Source organism: Plodia interpunctella, chromosome 24, assembly GCF_027563975.2.
Source record: "Plodia interpunctella isolate USDA-ARS_2022_Savannah chromosome 24, ilPloInte3.2, whole genome shotgun sequence".
Classification (NCBI taxonomy): domain Eukaryota; kingdom Metazoa; phylum Arthropoda; class Insecta; order Lepidoptera; family Pyralidae; genus Plodia; species Plodia interpunctella.
In genome coordinates this window covers 5,386,789-5,412,094 of record NC_071317.1, presented here as the reverse complement: position 1 = coordinate 5,412,094, position 25,306 = coordinate 5,386,789, and the positions used below count along the sequence as shown (strand labels likewise).

Genomic DNA, 25,306 nt, shown 5'->3' with positions numbered 1-25,306 from the left:
AAGGAACATGTGAACATAATTTGCCAGAATTTTTGATTATGGTGAGTACCGCTACCACGTGGTAATGTACACAAGTGTTAACAAAATAGATTCACACAGTAGTCATATATAGTATTTTATAATCCTATATACCTAGGAAATAACTCTCGTCTAGGAATAAGATAATACCTATAATAAAATATATAAAACGTGGGCGAAGCAGAGTTGGCCTTGGGGATAATCAACTGAATTTTTAATTGTAACACAGTTATAAGAAATTACATTACACTGAATCACGATTAGGTACTTCATACAAATTACCTGTAACCTGATTACAAAACGTGATTATTTCTATTGATTAGTTTCAATTACATTTATAAATAGTATATCCGTGAAAGTATTTTATATAATTAAGTATGTAATGTTCTAATAGTTCGAATTAAATAGACTAGACTGAATGTTTAATTCAGAAAAAAACAATTATGACAAAATATATTTTATTTTCGTTTTATGAAATAATTTACATTGAAATTATGTTTAAGTTAATAGTAGTAGATATCATATTTAACAAGTTAATGCTCATGAAATGGCAACACATTACATCAAACATGTCATTGATGTCATATCATGTCAAAAAGTCAAAACCATTCATTTTTGTTTCAGGAAAAGCTACAAATTCATAAAATAAAAGTTATGTTAGCGTGTCAGGACTTGTTTTGGTGTTTATTTGTTAATTCTGTGTGACCCGTTGGATTTCTTAACTTTATATTTGTGTTTACGAACAATACAATCGAAAATGACTACGTTTGAACACATGTTGGCTTTTTGTGGGGAACTGATCATAGGAAAGTACAGGATGATCAGAAGAATAGGTGGTGGATCCTTCGGAGATATCTTTTTGGGAATAAACATTTCCAATGGCGAGGTAAGTCCAATAGCCTTCAATATGCATGTCAAAAGTGACCTGGTTGTCTCAGAAATTTTGTTGAAATTTAGGCTTGTGAAATCTGTTTACGGAATTGTCTAAATGGTAACCTAGATTTTAAAGCTGACAGACGCAGCATCTGAGGTGAAAACTTTAAATATAATGGTATTTAAGGTTACCATGTACTTTTGCTCTTGACCTTGTTTGTTGACAAAACATTGATGAGATATGAGATATCAGTTGGATCTTTTTGAAGTTTCATGATAATAAATGTTACTCTCTCTCTCTTGATAATAAATGTTACTATTTGTGCATTCATGAACCATTAATGAACAAATCATTATTGTAGGTAGGACAAACTCATAAATTTTTACAGCCTACATTTTCATTTGCTTTCAATATAATTTTGCTCTATGAGAAGATTAGAAAAGTGAACAGGTTGGTGGGTGAAGAACAAGTTTAAATTACAAGAGGTATGAATAATTTATTTCGAAATCAAAATCAGTTAGGCAATTAGTGATTCCAAAAATTATTTTACTTCTAATAACTTTGCTTTGCCAGTTTATGCAACACAATACATTTGCATATGTAGCTGGATATTAAAATATATTAGATCCAATACATGCTGATGCACCAAGTTGTAATGGATTTACTGGTGTCATGTGTGTAATTTGATCACAAATATGATTTGTTCTATAACTTCATCATAATATGCTATATAGAATTTTATAATGTTATATGTATATATATCTGACAAAAAAAAAGTTTATTGATTGATATGTGATGCAAGGCTAATTATTTACTATAGCAGTACATACCTATTTACCTTTATCTGTTTAATTTTAATATTATCCCAAAATTTCAAAATTTAACCCAATTATAATTTAGTTATTGTATGTGTATAAAGACAAATCAGTGACAATACTCATTTAATAGATTGTCTATACCTGTTTACAAGTTTCAGAAAAACTTATTAGCTGCATCTAGGGTCTCTCTCATTTAATTTTTCTCTCAAGTTTTACATTTGTAATATTGGCATAATGAAACTTAACAAAATGCTTCTAAAAACTATATAAAAATTGATAGGATCCATACATAAGGAAGGTCAGGATCCAATAAAAAGTTGGTCATCATGATGATAAAAGAATCATTATAGATTCTTTTTAGATGGTTATTTTTCTATTGAGTAGTTGTGTGATACTTGCCTATTTTTTGAATTAAATAAATTAATAAAACTAATCTTAAAAACATTGTTTTTTAATGAACCCAGGAATCGTAATCAAATTTAATTGTTAAGAAAGTTCCTATTTTATACTCCTCTTCTAGTCTTCTATTCGTCTATTTTGAGAATTAAATCCTTGAAGAACCTGATATAATTTCATTTTCTACTAAATAGTAGAATTGTTTATATATGGCAACACTAGAAATTATTGGAAAAAAAAATGGCGTCGTTGAGAAATCAGATGATCAACCGATGAGTTTCTAAGCGTTTCGATAATATTTTTTTACTGTTTTATATTTTTGAAACTTATTTCTGTATATTCTCAAATTGGTACTATACACAAAAAAAATATAAAATAATTTTAGAAATGAAAAAAGCATTCGGTAAATACATTTCAAGTAGAGATAACATACGGCGTTCTACTTTCGTTTCTATTTCCGAACGCATTACGTCGTCCATTCAGTCAGATCCTAAAATGTAGCCGTGAATATATTGTTGTTTTTATTTTTCCCGTGCGTAAATTCGTGGGATCAATTTTTCATTCATATTATTTCTAATCGAATTATAAAATAAACAAAAATGTCGTCGAGTATTATCAAAGTTGTTTTCACGGGAAAATATAAGGTGATGAAAAAAATTGGTTTTGGTTCATTTGGAGATATATATTTGGCGATCAACATTGCTAACGGCGAGGTAAATATTACAAACCATTTATTTTATCCTCTTTATATCTAAATATATTCACGATGCCTAGGTGTATGACATTGAAGCGCGTATTCTCTATGTACATACTGTGTGAGTTGAGTTGAGTGGTGGGGGTTTTGATTATTATTTGTCAATGACGTAGTAAACATATTTTTGTAGAAAATAATGCAAGGCTGTAGTCATTATTATATCCATAATCTCTAGGTCACATGCATTTCCGACCCTAATCGATATTTATCATTAAGAGAGCAGTTTACTTTTAACTTTACTCATTTTCCGTATTCCTAGTTACTACATTACCTACTTATTTTCCGGGTGAAAATCTATTCATTACAATGTTTTTACCACTACTCTGTAGTTAGCAATATTGTTTTATATTTAATGGAATTTAACGCATTATCATTGTGATGAATTACTTTAATTTTTCTAGTATCTATGTACATAATGGTTCTAGTTTCTGTCATACATACCTATATGTATGACAGAAACTAGAGCTGAAACCTTACAGGTGTCAGCACGAATGCACATTGGCGTGATGTTCATTACATAAGTAGGTAGGTATGTTAGATCAATAAGTTCCTGCATTTCAATGTTGGGTGAAATGGTCCCAGAATGGAATGACCGATCATCCGTCTCGTTCTTTTTTGTGCTGGCGTCCCCAAGCAGGAAATTAAACATTTCAAAGGTGCATAGGTACTCACTGATGAACTAGTTCATTTTCATTTTCTGTCATTGTCAGAACATACAAACTAGGTACCTACATACATATCTCCGCGTTGTACCTTTTTATGAATGTAAATAAACAATTTTGTTTAAATGTTTTTTTTTTTGTCATCGGCACAAACCTACAAACCAGTTTTTTTTTTTTTTGAGAGAAATGTCTATAAAAAACCAACAATAAATACAGGCAATGACGCCTTTTGCCGATTACTGTGTACAAACGTCTTTTTTTTACAAAACAATATACTATAATAAACATTCTGAATAACAAAAACAATGAAATAACCTGTGTATCTGTACTTTTTAGAAATTATATTTTCATTAATATAGGTATTATAGAAATAACTTTAGTTTAACACGATTAATTAACAATGATTTCGAATAACGTCGACGGAGATATTATAAAATATTAAATACATAAATAGCTGAAACTATTAACTTCGATCTAACAAACTATCGACTTAAATAAATTTACCGAACTTCGAAGCCAGCTTCAGTCGAACAAATGCAAGCGTACAGCTCTGTGTCACACATAATACAAATAGAAGCTTTTATTTAATTTCACCGATGTCCCGGTGTTTGTTTGTCAATATGTAATTAAATCTTGCTACTTAAATTTCACCTACTTCCGCTTGTCAATTGCCAGTTTTCATGACAATGCATTATTGTGATAAGTATGGACGTATAACAAAATATCTTTTTTTATACGTCCATGGTGATAAGCATGACCTGATGGTGCACCCAGGATCGACTCTTCAATCTACATAACCTTTTAATATTGTGTATGTCACGCGTTGAATGCTATAAGTTCTCACAAGATTACAATAAAAGATGGAGATAATGCAAAGGTTTAGTTTACGTGGATTTTGGGCTTTGGGACGCCACAGTTGATAGTAAACCCGGAACAACGACAACATCAACCGGTCAGAAATTTAGAAAAAGTAATTGCGAGTTAGCTATGAAATATATTTTTTTTAATCGAATTGAAAATGTGATTAGATTAGTCTGTAATTTTTGAGTAATTACATTATGTATAAAAATAATTACATTACGCGACATTCAAATTATAGTGGTATTACATAATATACATAGGTATTCCAATTTAATAATTTAGTTACTAATTAAATTACTTTTGTATTCGATCAATCGATGCTCATCTCCTTTCCGATCATTATGATTATTCGCAAATTTATTAAAATTACATATATGTTTAATAATAGAGACCGTAATACGATTTACATTAAAATTGTGCCAGAATCGGAAAATGAAAACAATTTTCGAGATCATCTCGACGACGGTTATATCAATCAGTCCTTGGAATAAAATAAAAACATTTGTTTTTCATTTTCCTGTGGGTGGTGGCTAAAGATGTGCCGGGACGATACACGAAAACGGTCCAGAAATATTCTCGGAAATTCCCGAGAATATTCTTTAGACCTACCTTTATTCTTTAAACCGTTGAGTTTGTGTTGAAAATCTGCGAGAATTCTTATTCGAGAATAATTTCTCAGTGCTTTCCGTCTTTTCTTTTCTGTTTCGTTCTTTCCACGATGCGATGATTGTGTGTAAAATTAATTTTTAAGTTCCTTCTGAGTTTTGGTATAACTACGAATTATTTTACTTTCTGAAATCTAAATTTTCGCCGTAGTATTTTATTTTATATTTATGGCAACATTACGACAAGGATTTCTGGTAGAATCAGTTCCTTGCAGTTGGTAACACTGCCACTGTGACGTCACGTAAAATAGGCTGACGACATCTTTTTAGACTTCGTAATAAAATGATTTTCACTGGTTTTTCGTAGTGTTTCTACGTTTTATTGTGTTTTTGAACAATAATAGACGCTAAATTTCATTAGTGTAGTGTAAATTAAGCTCAGTGTGATGGGCGTATTTTAATTTTTGTGCATGCAAGTGATGAAGGTAAAAGAAAATGGCTACCTTCGAACGCATGTTGTTGACCAGGAAACGGATGATAATAGCCGAGAAGTACAACGTTATTCGCAAAATCGGCGGTGGAAGCTTCGGAGACATCTTTCTAGCAATAAACATCGGTGATGGAGAGGTAAATGCTATTACAACATATATTTTTCGTTGGTGGTTCATCTTGATTGACGATACTCTTGCGTCAAGGGGGCCATGTATTTCGGGAATTTAGTTATTGAAAATGGCGTCTGGGCGTATTCTTAGTGCAATTATAGTATCTGTCTATGTTTGATGTATAAAGCATGGATATTCTATAGGATCCTTGCTCATGAGATCAGCTTTACGTAATGGTTCTGCGTAAAAAATATGGCTACAAATGGAATCTGTGAAAGTATAGATCCTTTGTCAAGTCTCTAGTAGTACCTACTTGTACATCTCATCTTAACTAATTACTTATGTATTGTACAGTTACTTGTTTTGTGCAAGATGTAAGATGGTAATAGAAAACATTTTTTTTTAACTAGGTCACCTCATAATAATAATCATACTTGCCATAAGAAATGTATTTATTTAACATCTTAATTTTGTTACTTACAAAATAAAAAAAAGCATTATTCTTGACTAAATTAAGCTAATTTCTTTAATAATTGGCTTAAGTATTTGCATACCAAAAGCTTTTATAACATCCTTTTCTCTCAATTATATGGTTGTTATGCTCAATATTGTAAGATCTCACTCAATCATTGTGACACATTGTCAGAGTTATGACATCAGCAAAATTTCTCCAGCTTAAATAATGATTCTAAGTAGGTATAGGATCTTTCTTATTTTGGGGAATAATAATACAATACCATCACAAAAATGGTATTTTTAATGTCAAAAACCTGAAACATGCCACATTCAAGATATCTTACATACTTACATCCATTGTCACACCTGTTTCCTGTGGACAGATACCAGCGATTTTTACTAGCCACAATCCAAATGTCACAAACATTCATCTTCTATTGCTATCACTCTTCAAAATCTATTCTTTCTCATCCTCGTCTGCTCGTGGTTGCAATTGCCGCTGTGACACTATGAGGCCCAGGATTCATACTTGTTATTTCCTTCGAGGACTGTTTTTCTGCAGGTAGACTAGGGTCCCTGTAAAAATGAACTTTTTGAAGCTGATGAAAGACAGAGAAAACCAAAGACAATAAATAGGCTAGGAAATGAGATAAAAGATTTTCATACAACTTCACAGCCCATGTAGAACTGTATGGATGGACAAAATATATTTGCACTTGGTTCCATTTCTTCTTGTATATTTCTAATACACATTTCTCTTTATTGTATATGCAACCAAAGTTTGTTAAAGTCAATACCTATGTATAGCTATGGACAAATTACACAGATTGATTTAGCTCCAAAATACTTTGGAGCTAAATAATCAAGTCTTGAACTTTCAAGACTCATGTTATGGGATACATACTATACTTTATAACATAATACATATGTATAGATAAACATCCATTAATAGTTTTCTCTGTTTACGGAATTTGCAATGTAATTTTAATGAATAAACTGGAAAAATAATGGGCAATAAAACAAATGTTTAAACATGACTTGACAAATTGAGTCTGATAGGCACAAACATAAAATATTTTGATCAACAAATAAAATGTGTGATCGTTGGTATTTAGTGTTATTAGAAGGAATGCTGTATAGTTCACTTAGATATACAACACATTATTAAGTAATGATTATAATTTCAAAGTATCTATACAATTTCTTCTTCTGTTACTTCCAATTGTGTTTATTTTGATCCGAAAAAATAGTAATGTGTAAATTGTAAAACATTCTGGATGCTGCGATACAAGCATCACTTAGTGCAGAGTCCACAGCCCAACTAAATTATAAATTGTAAATCTACCTTCTAAAATGATTCTGTAAGCTATTGTATTTTTTTTGGTGAATAAAGTTATTATTATTATTAATAATTTAAAAGTGAAATATAAATATCATATGAATCAATATTGTTATAAGGCTACTAGTATGTTTTCAATATGGACAATATTTTTATGGAAATAGATGCTTTGCTAGATTTCTTCAAAGCCCTAGAGTTCCACAAAGAACACTTTGAGAACCACTTGTGGCCATTGTTTGCAATGAAATGTCATACAAGAGCTATGCTCTCGTCGGTGGAGTTCAAGTGTTCCTTTCTACATTTGTTTCACTTCTTACTCAACATTGTAATGTAAAGTATAATTATGATTGTTGCAGGAGGTAGCAGTTAAGGTTGAATCGATAAAGGCGCGCCACCCGCAGCTTCTCTATGAGAGCAGAGTGTATAAGATGCTCCAAGGGGGCATCGGAATACCACACATAAGGTAAGATATTCATGGTTATCCGTTTTAGTGCATGTGAGCATGAGAAAGCGTACACAACACAGCCAGCCACAATTCCATATAATATATTTTAGACTGCGGAAGAAAATGGAAAAGTACTCAGATGAGGGAGTAGGATGATTGGCCATGATTGGTTTGACATGGGGTATATTCATCTCTCCATGCATCAAGCGAGTACAATGATATTAATAACGTATCTATAAATTGGTTACGTAAAAATATATCAAGGTAAAGCGATATTCCTAACAAACTTGTTAGACACATCTATAGAAATATTCTAGATTTCCTATTACAAAGAAAACGTCACGGTGTCACGCTCCAGAGCACGTCTGCATTCCTGAATGCTGTTACTATAGAAACGGAGCTGTTCAAAAAATGTTCAGTTGTACGAAGTATAAATGCGGGTTAGCACTTGTATTTCGTTGTCATTACGTTGCCGGTTACATTTTCGGCAGTTTTCCCAGAAGCCCAGCGCCGCTTATATTAAAATTCAAAATCCTCATTATAAATTTCATAACAATGGGTCTAGTAGATTTCGCGTGAAAGTGTAACAAACATACACACATCCTTACAAAAAAACTTGAGGACAAATCACACAGATTGAGCTAGCCCCAAAGTAAGTTCGAGACTTGTGTTATGGGTTCCTTACAAACTTTCACATTTATAATATTAGTAGGATTTGTGAGATTAAATCTCAAAATCAGACCTTTTAACTCGCTTTGTGTTCAGGCGTGGGATTCATTGCTTCATACAAAGTGACTGATGTCAAGGTTCAAGCAACAGACAGACAGAGGTAACTGTTACTTGGTCTCTTTGAAAGGAAACCTGTTTTCGTATGCACTAAGACTAATTCTCCCTTGGGAACTTTTATCATAAAAGATCTATTGGACGTTTTTGAAAATTATTTATCATATGTTCTTTTCTGGATCATTGTCAACGTGATGCATAATAGAAGTGTGAAAAAAAATAGGGTGGTATTCAAAAAGTATAACTGCCAGTCTTTCTTATCAAAGAGCTCTGAAGAATTTTCTCTGAATTGAAATATATAAAAATCAGTAGGTATATCAGTAAGTACATTTTATCAAACGTAAAACACATCGAGAAAACCTTAGGTACTCGGACATTCCTTTACATATTGATCGATATTTCCCAATCGATCGAATGCAAAGCACGTGTTGTCACTGATATCTAGCGGAAGCGTGGCACGGAACGTGTCTGTTCTGTATTGTACCACAGGCCGAAATGGTGGCTATCGATGGCTGATAGATTTTTTTTTATTGTTTGTTATTGCTTGAATATTCAGCTCTCGTGGAACTACTTCCCATCAGGTGGGCCCAGGCCATGCCTGTCTATTTTTTTCCTGGAGTCTAACAGAGTGGGCAGCTCGAAAGTTACATCTGTATAAGTACGTCTCGTCTTCTTTTCTATTATCTATTATTTCTTATCTATTATTAGACGACCTCGGTGGCGCAGTGGTAAGGTTCTTGCCACTGAACCGAGGGGTCCCGGGTTCGATCCCCGGCCGGATCATGATGGAAAATGATCTTTTTCTGATTGGCCCAGGATCTTGGATGTTTATCTATATTATGTATTTGTTATAAAATATATTATCGTTGAGTTAATATCCTGTAACACAAGTCTCGAACTTACTTTGGGGCTAGTTCAATCTGTGTTATTTGTCTTAATATATTTATCTATTTATTTATCAAGATTACGTCTAAAAATATGTACCCGGTTTATGTTCGATCGAATAGGTCTCTAGGAACCCTTCGCCGGGTAATGGTCCATCAAACCAATATAGTTGACTAGCTACTTTTCTTACAAGTTACTTTACCCGTGTCCCAAATCAATCGAAATCCTTTTGTAAATACCTATTTCATTATTGAGTGACATAACAGAAACTTTCGCATTTATATTCTAACGATTATTTGAAAGAATAACGGCAGTTCGGAAATTGAATGATTGACGCCATTCCGGCTGCGAACACTGCGCCTGCGCAGTTGCCATCCCGTTATGTCGAGTGCAGAAAAATGCATTACGGTTGGCGTGCAGTTATAAAGGAGATACACAATGTTGATTGGCGTAGTACAGATAACTTCACATGTTGCGTTGCACGAGGGCAATGCATTGAGTAGTTTGATCTTCTGTTTGCCGTACAGACTGTATCGAGTTTCACAACCGCAAGGACTAAGCTATCAGTTTATAAATGGACCAGAAGGCTTATTTTATTGTGTGTACACTCGACAAATTCGCCGATTTACCACGACAGAGGTCCATGTAGGGTAGGTAAACTTATAGTTGACTGTATTTAGGAGCATATTTTTATTTTTTAAACTACATACATAATTATCTGCAACTACATAAATAATTATCTGCCAGTTTACGCTAATATTGACATAGGTATTCTGTTTTGTTATCAAATCAGTGAGTAAAACGTCCCAAACTATTTTGCGAAGACATCTCTCTCAAGTGAAAGTTCTATACCTAAACAACTTGAGATTTTTACAAAGGCAATAAATAGACTGTCAACATGTTACTATTATTATTATTTCGTCTCAATTTCACCAATAATCCACACATAACGTTGCCTCGAAGATTAGCAACTCTCTGCCCCGCAAGACATAAAGACGTGATGATAGTATACCTGTATTATCAGCGCTATCACTGTTGCACCATAATATGTCTAGTCTAGACAGAGACAAAGCTTTAGAATAACAAACATTTTAATATGCGTTCTTTTCTATCACGGAAACTTATCAAGTCATGAGCGAGTCGCTTGTAGCAGTCAGCTACATCGAGCTACCCAAATTCGTCACTATTACCGCCACATAAAGATTCATTGTTCACTCGTGCTCGTGACGTAGATTACGTCGCAAAAACCATAGACTTGCTTCGACATGTCTCTTACGCCAACGGTATTGACCCGTTCTCTGAGTCATCGGTTGGAGGACGCTGGTTGGTCATTGGTCATAGTTTTTTTTTAATGCGGCCAAACTGGTCGAACCTGTTGGTGTTTTTGGTTCAATATTGTAATCGTATTGGTAAACAGATTGTTAAGAAAGTAGCGCGATTCGATATTAATCTTCTGATTAGGCCTTCAGTATTGAGGTTTCCTATCAGTGGCATTGGTTTAGCAAAAAATATAGCCATTATATTCTATGGCCTTGTCGGAATGTGTTTTCATTGAAGCCTTTTGTTACAAAACCTCCAAAGTGGAATAGTTTGTCCATGCCTATTTGTTCGCTAGAAGTATAAATTTGGTTTATAAATCTATCATATCCTTATCATTATTATCAGAACTGAACTAAGGAAAAAAAAACAGTATCGTCCGTATCTTCAAACGCATTTTAGACCAAGTCTTACATACATTTCAAGTAAATGATTTGATGATGTTGCTGAACCACCTAGAAGGTGTTATAGCAGCTGTAAGGTTCTAAGATGATTTAACTCTACAGGGATCAGATGGACCTTCAATAAATAAATAATAAAATAGTTTTATTTCTGGTAACCAATACCCACAAGTTACTTAATATACATTTCTAGTCGCTCGTAATAAAGTAATAAATACATCGATAAGATAAAAGGGGTTCTATGTTATCTATACTTATATTATAAAGAGAAAAAAACTACTGTTCCGATATTGATGACACACAGGCAAATGAAACCTTCATGAGTACCATAGGCTACTTTTTTATTATAGTTTTACCCAAGCGAAACCGGGCGGGACGGCCCTCTCTAGTTTGCTATGAATTAGGTAACGTGCCGTTGTTGTTCTTGACGTCACGAGCAATAAAGGGTCCAGTATTTGCCCAGTTTCTGTTCAAAAAGCCAGTAACTTGGTTATGGTTAGGTAAGTAAACACAAGTAATGAATGGGTCGTGCGCCCCACTGTTTGGGCAGAAACTGCGGTCACGAGTAGAATTGTAATGGAAAATACAGGAAGAAGCTATCGGCCTACCATAATATAGATATTCGATCTTAATCCACTAACCAATGACAAGGTTCCGACATCTAAATAAATTTCGTCAGTACTCGCCAGTTGCTAATCGCCGCTTTTGCTTCAAAAATAGAAAAGCACGTATTGTTCACGAGGAAACCTGTGAAATGGGACATGTTATAAAGTTTTACGTTTCGATGAAATGGTTGTAAATGTTTATGTTTTGCGCGTTTCTTGCGCTTCACGCATCCATGTACAGTCGACCGCACGTAATGTTACCCTCTCTCTCTCTCCCTCTCGTCTTCTCTCTCTCATCTGCGCTTGCGCTAGATTGCGTTCTCCGGGACTGCCGACGCCGGTGCCAGCGTAAATATAACGTATTGGTTATTTTGAAGATTTTACAACCGGCTGCACCTACCTGACGTCTCCTCCATAATTCCCTCCCGAGTTCAGCCATCTCTTAATCGCTCCAGCGAGGCGCAACTAATGGTTTTAGCATTAGATTAAGCTGCAATCTGTTCCGGAAGCAGTTGTGAGTGAAAATGGAAATTAAAAATGCTCTGTCTCGTTTCTTGATACCTCTTATGTTATGTAACGAATTTATGGTAAAATTTGTGTTTCTACGTAGTATAGCTTGAAGCAGCGTAAATTATTTATTTACATGCATTGTCTCTTTGTGTCGTCAAAAGAAAGACATGCCAATTTGACACAAATAACATACTTGTTTTTCTTATCGTATGATTTGGTAACCTAGATTTCCATAGAACTTAGTACAGAGTTGCTGACATAGGCACATCAAAAAATCTAAATTCCCAAAATCGATTTCTCGAGTACCTATTTAAAAATGTCATTGTAATAATTCACCACCTCTATCAGAAATGGTCTTCAAACAATGCGTGTCCTTATCACGACATAGTTATCAATAAGGGCCCTATTTCTGCCGACCCTATCAACGGTATCGCACGCTACGCTTGGCACGTAGGTTATAGGTACGTTGCAGGCAATATTATATGACGCGCAATATTCCTCATGAAGCCTTGGGAATGGGATAGGCAATGACAGTATTCACAAAAGATTGGCTTGAGTAGTCGGCCGGTCATAAAATCGGAGCCTAATCTTCAAAAAAGGTTTTACGCGTACTGTGAAGTGGAGCAACACTGTTAAAGTGAGTTTGTTTGGGCGTTTTTTCTAAGCAGAGGTCGTTCCGAAATGCCAGTAGTCTATAGATTTTACTTAAAAATGGTATATATAGTCTACTAGGTCTAATTTCTGATGCATGCTAAATGCATTGACTTTGAGAAACTTTTGTAGCTAAACTAGTGCTATGACGCATGTGAGCGTCTATCGATTCAACAAGCGTACAAAATTGTATATAAAATCGAATATTTCTATAGCATAACGTTTACCTACTAACCTGTCAAACATTTGTGTGATAAATGTCTGTTTTGAGGACGTTACATTGCGATATCTGTCACTCGGTTGCGAAAACGCGTTGTCTTGTGGACCCACTTTTGGTTAAGTCTCGCGATTTGCATTCAAGAGTTATAAATATGATGGCATTGTATTACATTACGTGAAGTTTGTTGACGTAAATCCACGATAGATAGACAGATAGTTTAATTATCCTGTCTTTGAGTTAATGTAAAACACCAAAAGCGTTATTTTTGAAACTGACTCAACGAAAACGCTTGAGTGGCTCGAATGGTTTTTCCTTCGACATAAATATCGTATTTTTGATATTTTTTTGTCGAATAATTTAAAATGAGTGATTTGATCGTTAGTTCTCATGTCAATGCGTCAAAGGTTATATGGAGTCATAAAATTAAGAAGAGATATGATGCGAATGTGACTATGAATTGAAAAATCGCAATAAAAAATTGATCTAATGATTCTATAAACGGTCATAGGTTGGGATGGCGCTATACTGCGTCAGCTTACGACATAGAAAAAAGAAGTTGGTGAGTAAGAATATATCGTTGTTGCAGATGGTACGGCTACGAGAAGGACCACAACATCCTCGTGATGGACCTGCTGGGCCCGTCTCTCGAGGACCTGTTCAATTTCTGCTCGCGCCAGTTCACCATCAAGACTGTTCTTATGCTTGCAGGTGGGTTTTTAATCCAGTTAATACCGGTTACTATTACAATAAGTGTTAGTGGCCAGCATGAATTCGGAATAAATAATATGTTTTAGGTGGCCAGACTCTGTTATTTTTTAATTTTGGAATATTTTTTTCGACCATTTAGAGATTTAAATTTGCTTCATCTTTTAATTAAATTTGTTCAATTACGAAACGAAATTCTCATCAATGTTTCTACATTCAAAATGTGTATCTTTGATAATAGTTAACTAATATGTATCCAATAATGCATAAGTAGAAATCAAGTAAATTAACCCTTGTCAAATATTTATTTATCGTGTCTCTAAGGCGGCCTAAATACATTTACTTTTGATAAGCCCATTAGGTGTAATCAATACCTACATAGATTAATTGCTTTTTCCTTTTCATACCGCGTCGAATGGAGAACCGGGTGACATACATGGCCTGAATAATGGGAAAACCGCGCGCTATTGTTGAGTATTGACCTCACATGTGAATCTATATGGGTTTATTAGGTATATTTTAGTGGCCTGTAACTGAAATGTAACGTTCCGCTATGATATTTAGGTTGATTTGTTTTCTGCGTTTACAAATAAGAGGTTCTATATTGAGATATAACTGCATCTATGTAGTAATACAAAGGTATGTTTGAATCATTGATTACTCAATATAGGATACTAGTTGTTGTGAAAAATAAACATGTTACTATATACTGAATACGGGAATACTCGCTTGTTATTTAAATGGGCTATGCCGACTTTATTGTATACGATTTAACAAGTCCCGTATAGATGTTGACAACTCTTATCGACTTCAATAAATCTTTTAGGCGATCATAAAAATCGGACGACATTCTCAAAACGGTGAATGCACATGGAGAAGCTTCACTCGTTCACTCCAAGGTCCCCCTGTCGTATTATTCATGCACCGACTCGGTTCCAGATCAAATGCTGGGCCGCGTGGAGTTCATCCACTGCAAATGCTTCATACACCGTGACATCAAGCCGGACAATTTCCTAATGGGCATCGGGCGTCATTGCAACAAGCTTTACATGATCGACTTTGGGCTTGCCAAGAAGTTCAGGGACCTGCGCACGAGGGCGCACATCTCTTATCGCGAGGACAAGAATTTGACTGGTAAGATTGACAACGATTCTTTCTAATCGAGTGTGTTTTGTTTTCTGTCTGATTGTATTAAAGTCCCGTGAGAGAGTGATGTGATTGCGGCTACCTGCCGCCTTCTAATGGCGAGTAGTCACATGCACACTTTTAGACTAATTAGAGAAACTGACTCTTGTATGGACAATGTAATGTGACAAGAAAGATCGCATGTGACAAGAAGGTGATGGTGACAAGAGGGTGAAGGTTACCTCGTCCTCTCCAGCCATCTCCACATATATGAATGATGGCTGGAGAGGAAAAAGGAAGACCAAAAGGAATGTTAGAAATGATATGAAAGTTTTAAAGGTGCATGAAAGTATGACCTGCAACAGACAGCTATGGAAGAAAATTTAATGCGATGCGATACCATTTAAAATGGGATTTGGTAAGGGGACAAGAAGAATGAAAAATAAATTATGACCAGTATAGACATAACATATTATATTAGTTAAATGGTTCGAAAATAATTTATAAAATTTTAACCGGCTAGTAAGATGGTATTGGAGATATATGGTACACGGCATTGTAAAAAGGTTGGAAATTCCAATAGATTATAATCAATGTGGTGTACGTAATAAAGTCAAATATAGTGTTGCGTTTGTGTCCGCAGGCACGGCGCGTTACGCGTCCATTAACGCACACCTCGGCATTGAACAGTCGCGACGGGACGACATGGAGTCGCTCGGCTATGTACTTATGTATTTCAATAGGTAAGGAAACTTCTATGTACCTATAGCTATATTTCTCAGAGTTTCAACAGCTGCAGTTGCGATGTAATTACAATTTTTATTTTAACAAAGACGAGAATTGGTTTTACTGTTTTTAAAATAATTAATCTGTACTGTAGTAATGTCAATTTTATGAATGATTCATTTTGGAAATGACACCTTGCTCACGAAAATTGATGGATCGTAATGACAACGCAGCCGAACTCTATACGAGAGCTTACTTCATGTAATACGTTATTAAATTTCGTCGCTTCATTCTTTGCATATAAAGAACACGAGTAGTGCTTTTACCTACTACTCGTGTTCTTTATATCTTCGAATGAAGCGACTCATATAATATGGATCGAACTTCACTTGGTAAGTTCGTTTGATCATATATATCATACGTTATATTATTGCCATATTGGCCTTCAAAATCTGTGGTATCTGAGTCGCTCTACTGTGACGTTTATGATTCCAAAAGTCAGTTTCTTCGACCACCTATGCCAGTGGTCTGACAGGTCAACAGCGTAGCGTGACTTTGTGGTTGGAAAGTCCTAAATAAAAGACGTGTGTCACAGGGCATTTATTGGACTGACGAACGTACAACAAAGTTATAGCTACCTACAATACTTTAATATTACTTATGTTGGTACATACTTAACAGAAAGAGGGAAAGTGGATCCTGTGCTTCTAAGCTCAGAGGAAACGCTCGTGAGAGAGGTCATACGACCTTTCATCCGATTCTTTCTCTCATCTGATTGGAAGACTGACTGATTTCTGGACTTGATAACTGCTTATTATACTGCTTCCAAATAATTATAACATAAATTTGAACTCTAGTAGGGATAGAAACCATGTCTCTGCCATTGAGCTATATTATAGTTCCTCTCTCATCTGAGCGTTTTTTCGGTTGCTTGCGAAAAGCGCATCAAATTTTAGATTTTAAAAACAAGCGCTGTCAAAAGTCTTGAATATTCACGCGATAAATGGCACTTAACGCGCACCGTACCGTTACGTTGGATTACATACATGGTTATTATGCAATGCGAAAGTTAAGTTACACTTTTTTTTATCATGAAAAATGCATGACAGATGCGGTTACACTTCCATTTATAGATGAAAATTTGTTCGTCAAATTATAAACGCATATTGTTATTGTATGGGAAACCATTGTGATATAGTATAGTAGCATTAAGATTTAACTATTTATTCAGATAACTCAGATCCAAAATGTTAGTAATACTAATATACATATATAATATATAATAATATAGTAAAACTACCAAAAAAACTAAAACAGCCGAAGAAAAAAATATTTTCGCTGATAAGTGTGTATTTATAACTTATATGTATTATGTTAGAAATTGATTTCTGTTTTAGAACCTTGATTTTTTTATATAGTTCTTTCGGCCACATCCAATAGTCTTAATCGATACATAAATAAAGGGTAGGCGTATTGAGATGTTTGGTCCCTGTCTGGAATAGGACCACTCCGCATCCTCCTGTAGGTGCCCTACGAGGCGACTAAGGGACATAGCCTTAACAGTTGATAAGCAACAGTAGCATTCCCAAAGAGAGATGGCGGCCATGTATCATAGCTAAATCTTCAAAATAATTAATTGGATTAATTTATAATCGTCGCAGCTTCGAATGTAACCGGAAACACTCGAAGATGAGAGAGAGAGAGAGACAGGGTGGAGAGTAAAGCGGATCCAATAAATTGTCTTCAATCAATGCAATCTTGGAAAAGTACCACATCCTGATACGGAATAAGTTTCGCACTACATTAGAAGTCGACAACCGCCCGTCGATATCGGCCCGTGACTCACTCACGCTATATTTTGTGTTCCATTACAATGGCATGCGATTTCGTTCGACACTGTGACGTGCGTCATGAATTTTACACGGATATGCGTTCCGTGGGAAATCTATCGTACTGTTTGCGTAAGATTTATTTCAATATTTTATTTGGGAAATTAGCGGCCCGCCCGCGGATTCGTTTTCGCTTCGTTGTTTGTCGACGGACGTCAAGACGACGGAGCAATGGAGCATGGCTCTTAAAAATACATGATAGTGCGATAGGACGCGAGAAATCGTGCTTGAAAGATAGGCATTTAAAAAAATAAGTTTCTTTTACAACTGCGGCTTACTACGAATCTATTTATAATTACAAAATTAATGATCTTAGGTGTCACATTTTAATGATGAAAAATAAAAGATACTTAGGTGTCAATAACATAGGAAATAATCATTGAGATCGGATAATATTTAAGGGTGGAAAAACATTTTCTTTTTAAGTATGACCGAGTGGCCAGTATACTTTTACAGTTCCTCTTGATGCACCCATTTTGTCCCACTAAAATATATGTTCCTTAGTTTCAACAATTTATAATCCAATGATGCACTGCTCAGGTTTCTCACACGTGCGGTTAATGTATAAATGTGCCGCGAAGCATACAGATATCTAGAATACCTGGGGGCTTACCATCATCTCTTAACGCGATCCGCTTTACCACCTAAACTGAACTGCATCGCAAATTCGTACCATCGATTACATTTTTGGTATGAATGCGATTCATTTTAGGTTCCTAAATTGAACTGAGTTGCATTGGAATCGTTCTGTAAAAGTTGATGGTAGGCCTGCTGATCATTATTATCTATAATTTACGGCAAACTATTTATTTAGTGATTGTTTTTATAGCGGAATGTTTTTGTTTGCAGAGGATCACTGCCGTGGCAAGGGCTGAAAGCCATCACGAAGAAACAGAAGTACGAGCGTATTAGCGAGAAGAAAATGTCTACTCCCGTCGAAGTTCTCTGCAAGGTGCGTACACTCCGTAAACACTATTTTCTTACGAGTCCCTACATGTAGGTATATATATTTAATCTTCGCTGTACTCATTGTTGAATTTTGTTAGGAATAAATTAAATATTCGTACAACGGAAAAGCTATCGAATTTCGATAATAATATCGGGACATTGAAGTAAAGTCACTTTTTGAGAAGGACACTTTTATGAAGACACATTATACACTTTTATGAAGACATATGTTGAGAAGACATTCTGCGGATATGCAGCTATTATATAATAATTGTCTGCAGCCCTCCGTGACCCACTGCTGGGCTAGGCCTCTCGTCTCCTTCAACCATCTCTGTCCTGGGCCATCCTTATCCAATTCTTGTCAGCAATTTCCTTTACATCGTCGATCTATATAGCTGCTATTATGTCGTAAAGAAGCATTTAATTCTTTTTTCTCGCAAGCGTAACAGCTGTCATTCCGTGTCCATGTCCTTCAAATGTTATTTACGTCACAGATGTGACTAATATTAGGAGGAAATGCAATAAGGACGGTCATGAAAAGAAATCTTATCGAAAACATGATAAAGTGGTGTTATCTTCATGCAATATTATTTGTAAATATTTTTTATATGATTGTTAAAACGACGTGATTGAAAGAAAGGTTCCAGGTTCGAAATCTACTTATGCCATATGATGTATGCCAATCTGATTTTTTTCCGGTGCCAAAAAGATTGTACTAAAACACTATCTATACTATGCTACACTATATAAAGGTAGCATAGTTTTACATTATACATATAATTTAATCACAATTTACTACACATATTTTGCTTAATTTCTACTTATAGATTATTTAATTAATTAATGCAATTGGTAATAATGTTGGCGCTCAGTGTGCGCAGGCGCAGCCTTAATGACGGCTCAACACTGTCGTCGAACATTTTGCCAAACTTTGGCGAATTTGCTATACATTGCTGGTTTTTCATTGCGGTAAATAAAAGCAATGTTCACGAATTCGCGTTGGCATGTCTCTGAATTCGGCTACAGCGTGGAGCTGGCTTAACAAACAATATGAAGATGGCACATTAAAAGCTGTGCCTTGCACAATGGCGTACTATTTCCGCAAATGGCACGTTCAATTGTAACGTTGTGTCGACAGGGCTTCCCGGCGGAGTTTGCGATGTATTTAAATTATTGCCGCGGGCTCACCTTCGACGAACCTCCAGACTACATGTATCTCAGACAGGTGAGTATTGTACATTTATTTAGTTTAGGTAAAGAAGGTATCTTAGTCTATTTTCGGTTGCACATATTTATGTAATCTGCTAGTCAGAAACTGTTCAGATCAGAAATAAAATACATACAAAAACAGTCTGTAGAGTACTGTGAACCGTCACGTATAATGTCAAGGATGAAAAATTCAGTTGTAAACATTTTCATTGTGAGAGGACTTGATGAAATATTCATTTTTTGCTGCCATTATGACTACCGATTTTTGAATATAGGTGTTTTTAAAATGTATTTTATAATATTTTTTAACATAACCACTCTGATGTTTCGCACGATGAACTATCAATTCGACGACACTTTCGACCAGGACGGCGTTCGTACTGTACCAATATCGTCCAATATTTTAGCCAGAAACTCTTCCCCCCCAGCTGTTCCGCATCCTGTTCCGCACGATGAACTACCAGTACGACTACACGTTCGACTGGACGATCCTGCGGCAGCACAAGCAGCACAAGCAGCACATGGAGGGCGGAGCGCCCGCCGCCGACCGCCGCTCGCCCTCCGTGCAGCGCCGCAACAACCAGCCGCCGCCGCCGCCCGCCAACAACGAGGTGAATAACACTACTGTCTCTCTTCTCTCTCTCTCTTCCAAATCTTCTCACACAGGTCTGCTGGAAATGATGATTTAATAATAGCACCTTTGTATAGTCGGCAGCACATCAGGTGAACTCGGAACGTCAACCTCTATGGCGGGGTAATAGCGACGAGTTTGCAATGAATTTGGGTAGGTTGATGTGCTGTCGACTGTACTTTCATATTTACTGTCAGTTTCTATCGTATCGTGTTTTGGATTTTATTTTCGCGCGGAAATATTTTGCATTATAAATTAATTTTGTATTGGTTAAGTAACTTAGTATTATTCCTTTGAACATTTAAAGGATATGGCTACTCTCTTATTAAAGCCCTTTTGGGAATATAAACGCTTGACATCTTCAATATTTCGATAACGAGAAACTGCGGTATACTAATAGTTGACAAATGACTTCATTTTCCGAAAATAACTTGCAAAGAAGAGGACATTGCAATCCCATTACTCTCCTTCCCAGCAACCTCTCCCTTCCAATAATCAAATTCCCTTTGTAGGTTAAATCAGTAAATGCGACCAACGACTCCGCTGCCAAACAAGCCATCAAGAGCCACCAATCCGTCAGTCAGCTGAAGAAGAAACTCACTGCCATCTCCTAAACCCAAAGTTCAATGATCCCTCGAATTCGGCGGATAAAAGCGCCTTAAATTTAAGCCAAATTACTCGCGCGGTCTATCGCATAGTTGTTAGTTACCCGTGAAAACTTAAAAAGATTTCGATACCTAAATCGCAAATTTGGCCTAATGAAGCTCGTTCTATCTCTTAGGAAATTTATTGAAAATATATAAAATTAATCTTAGGGATTGAATGTTCGTGATTGTAGATGTGTGTGTTATGTAAATTTCTACTTTATAAGGTGTAAAGATATATACACGCGATTCACTGTGGCTGATACGACGAGGATTATATATTTTAGAATTATTGTAATATTGTACTTAAAAATTGTATAAAGAAAAAATTGGTTGTTGATGCTCAAAAATATGATGCCACTGAGAACTACCACCTATAGTGGTGAGAGTGTGTGAATTTTGTGTAAATTAATTAAATAACTAACGAATAAATAATGTCTTTTACAAAACTTTGTTTGTAACTTCTGAATTTTATGGATTTAATATAGCAAATATTGCAAGAGGAATCAAATTCTTACGGTATACAAAGCTAACTTGTTTTGGTAGGTTTATATGTAGGAGTAAAAGTATTTGATTGATTGAAAAAGGTTCGTTGACATCTTAGAAAACGCTTTAAATTCGAAATAAATAGTTGCTCATGTTGTTCATGTAGATTTGACGAAATACGTCAGAATCATTTAAGTCGTATCTATCTTTTAGTCCGCATACATTTGTTAGGGTAAAAACCGTTTTGACGATGTTTTAGTGAAAACATTTTTCAATTTTAGACTACTTATGATTATGGTACTGGATCTCTGCTGTCCATAACGGTTTTTATCCTAAAGGCCTATTCGCATTTTGATAGTGTATATGCAAGTGTTAATTGTGTAGGTTTGTAGGGTTAGTAGACGAACTTGTACTAATCCGTGCCCATCTTGTATTTAACACTAAATGGATAATAAAAAATACGAAATGGATTTTGCCAAAACATCAATGTGATAACACTTTGTTTTCTTTTGCAGTGAAAGAGATTACGACGTTCGGCAGCCTCGGGTGTTCCGGCCAAGAAGAGGGCGCGATAATGTTGTGTGTGCGTGTGTGGACCCATATGTCGGTAACCCGGTCGCCGCGCGTGCGTCGCCAAATGAGGACATGATTTTTTTTCAAGAGGCCTTTTTAATTCAACGGTCATAGTGAATTTTTATGCTTCATATCGTCGGGTCGGCGCGTTCCATTTACCAATTCGTAAACGGCGAATAAGTGAAATGTCCCAAAGAATTTGCCGACTCGATTGTGTGTGCAAAATACTTCGGTAATGTAACTTTGCTGTGTAGCCAGAAACGACTCGTATGTAACATAATTATAAAGTTCATTTTGCAATGAATGTCATTAGGGTCCATTGAACATTACGCATTTTTTTTAAATTGAAAGTAAATTTATTGTAATAAATTAATTCATGTAACAATTTAACTCGGTAAATTTCCGTTGTAGTTCTAATTACATATTCATTTGTTAGTTTTCGATGTTAGTTTTTTTCTTAGTGTTGTGGATTGTCAAATAAGGTGTTTCAAAACTTTATACCTTGAATGGACATTTTCCATATAAATATTGATTAAATTACGATTAAAACTTATACGCGAATGAATATTGTCACCGAACTATTGTAAATGTGGTTAAATTATGAAGCCGTAGGTTAGGTAGTTCATAATTTACCTAATCGTTAGTCTAAAATGTCACGGTTTTTGCAATTTTGCGATTTAATATTTGTTAAACTTATATGAAAGAAAAATTCGATATAGATATATGAAATAGTGTTGCTGTAAATAAGAAATATTTAAGATATTGATTGGAGTTATCAGAGTTATGATTAATGTAGACACCTTATTTGACAACAGATACGACTCGATATGTTAAAATGGGGATTAAGGCGTAACTTCTATGACACATAAGTATTGTTGTCAATAAATGTGAGTATTAGACGGCATTATTGTGCGATAACAGACATAGAACCGCTATTTTAATCCCCTTTGTGATCGAGTTGTCCAATAAAATGCTATGTCCCCTGTGCTATATCAGTCAACTGTACATACGCAACAGGATTGCTAAAGCAATTGTCACCTTATCTCGAACACTGTAATACGATATTGGTTTAAAAGTTCATTAAAATTACTGATTACTAATGTAAGTAGGTTTCTGTAATAAAAGAGAAAATGTAAAAAAAAGGAAAAAATATGTTAGGTAATAAATCTGATTCCCGTTTCTTGAGGCAGCGTAGCCTGCGGCGTCCGAGCTAGCTGTAGGGTTTTTTTTTTTTTATTTCGGCAAAGTATGTATACTTATAAAATTGTAAATAAATTTCATTGTACGCAGACGACGCTGCCCCAAAGAATGTCGGTACATATGTATCGCATATTTTAAAATATAGAAATTTAATAATAATAATTGTAAATATAAAACAGTGTTCATTGTGTTATTTTTTTAAGGAACAGTAAAATTTTTTGTTTACTAAGCGTTGGCGCCCCGGCACTGCAATAAAATACATGATTTGGCACCGATTGGGTGGTATTTTTATATAATCTGTACGTTTGTGAGTTGTTAGCTTGTGTGTATGTTGGTAAAAAAATATTCGAGCATTTTGTAATAGTGTGTAGGCGCAATACAATGTAAAAAAATTGTCTTTAGAAAATGGAACGTTTCCTAGCTTTAAAAAAAGACAATTTACATCTGTGAAGACTTGACCATAGACGAAAATTACCTATCATGATCTTACTTCACGGGTCTACTGAAATACGCTCACAGTGCAAAAAAAAAAACAGACGCAAGCTAGCAATAACGAATACTAGTAGACAATAGTAATTCGCTACAATGCTTCCACAATACAAGACAAAGACGTCGGGGGCCGCTACTATATAAGTAATGTAAGTGATACGCGTTACGAATGAATGGGATATGGGGCGCTCATGTGTGTTGCGCTGTGATCTGTATAGCTATAATAGTATAACTGTAATATTTTTTTTATTCCGGACAGAAACCATAGTCGATGTTAACTGTTCTAAGACGATATTAGTAATTTATTTTAATATGGGTCCCGTGTTTTAAGTCCACTTAAACACTGGACCCATATTAAATTAAGTAATTGGACCATCCATGTCCATCCCCTGCCAATAACAGAAAAAAAAAAATCAAATAAAATTCAATAATTTTGAATTAGACGAGTGCTTTTTAATTTTTCCCTTTTAACAACTTCATATTGGTGTAGTAAGAAGGGTAAAAAATTACTGTATTACTAGTGAGATTGGCAAATAATATTATAAAATGCATTATGTAAGTTATTGTCGTTAGAACTTATCATTGTCAAGGAAAAATGTATGTTTTTTGAAAAATGTCATCGAGTAAAATGGTAGACATAAAATTGAACCAAGTTATGAAAGGTCGAATACTCCGCAGTGAGAATATTCGTATTATAATCACATTCTGATATTTGAATTAGCTATATAAATCACAGCGTAACGAAACTAAATATCGATTAGCCTGCCTAAGAGTTGGTCGCACCAGTTAATGTTGACTTTAACCAGCGCGACGCTATCGTTTAGATAAATTACTTTTTATGCGCAGCTTAAAGGTGACGTCAAAGTCGACTGGTGCAACGTACCCTAAGTGTGATCATTTGGAGACAAAATGTTTTGACCACGGAATTTGTGACCTTTCTATGTGATATAACGGATCTCATATTCCCTTACACGAATGTAACGTGGAACTGCAGGCGGACATTATTTTGTCTCCATTTGAATGAGTTTACTCAATGTATGCACTTTTAACTTTAAATTAATTAATAAATAAATAATAATAAACACGTATCATTTTGTTGTTTAATTTTTTCAACTATTAGCACATTCAAGGGATTATAGTTACTGCGATTTTGGCACGCCCGGTGATTGTTTTTTCTAATAGGTCTAAAAATTGTGACAATGCATCTGTGCAATGCATTAACGTAGTACAGTGTAGCCGGTAACTATTTCTATAGCAGTATGACCATCAATACGAGCTATTCTCACTGGCCATCAGTATGACCACCAAGAAACTGTCGTTTACTGCAGATATTTTTTTTTCTTCCACAACTCTTAAAAATAGTTTTATTTTATTTTTGTAAAAATGTATTGTGCTCGCGAGGACTAAATTCCCGGCGAAAAACTAGTAATACATTATAAATTAATTTACACTTCGATAGCGAATTAATCGATTTTGTAG

The 25,306-nt window shown here is 35.1% G+C and overlaps 1 protein-coding gene across 4 annotated transcripts; it reads left to right on the top strand.

Annotated features, from left to right (window-relative positions):
* The first annotated feature begins 609 nt into the window (after positions 1-609).
* On the top strand, positions 610-24,918 carry CkIalpha (Casein kinase Ialpha). 4 transcript variants are annotated; one of them, XM_053763960.2, is made up of 9 exons: positions 610-904; positions 7,742-7,848; positions 13,789-13,910; positions 14,847-15,041; positions 15,676-15,775; positions 18,497-18,599; positions 19,734-19,820; positions 20,233-20,415; positions 20,948-21,518. In XM_053763960.2, exons 1-9 carry the CDS (start codon positions 776-778, stop codon positions 21,047-21,049), a joined length of 1,128 nt encoding a protein of 375 aa, XP_053619935.1. In that variant the 5' UTR covers positions 610-775; the 3' UTR covers positions 21,050-21,518. The 4 variants fall into 4 exon arrangements, with proteins under 4 accessions (XP_053619935.1, XP_053619936.1, XP_053619937.1 ...); XM_053763961.2 differs by lacking the exon at positions 610-904 and adding an exon at positions 2,570-2,819 and having other exon boundaries at positions 20,948-21,517; XM_053763962.2 differs by lacking the exons at positions 610-904; positions 20,948-21,518 and adding exons at positions 5,266-5,615; positions 22,081-24,918.
* The last annotated feature ends 388 nt before the right edge of the window (positions 24,919-25,306 follow it).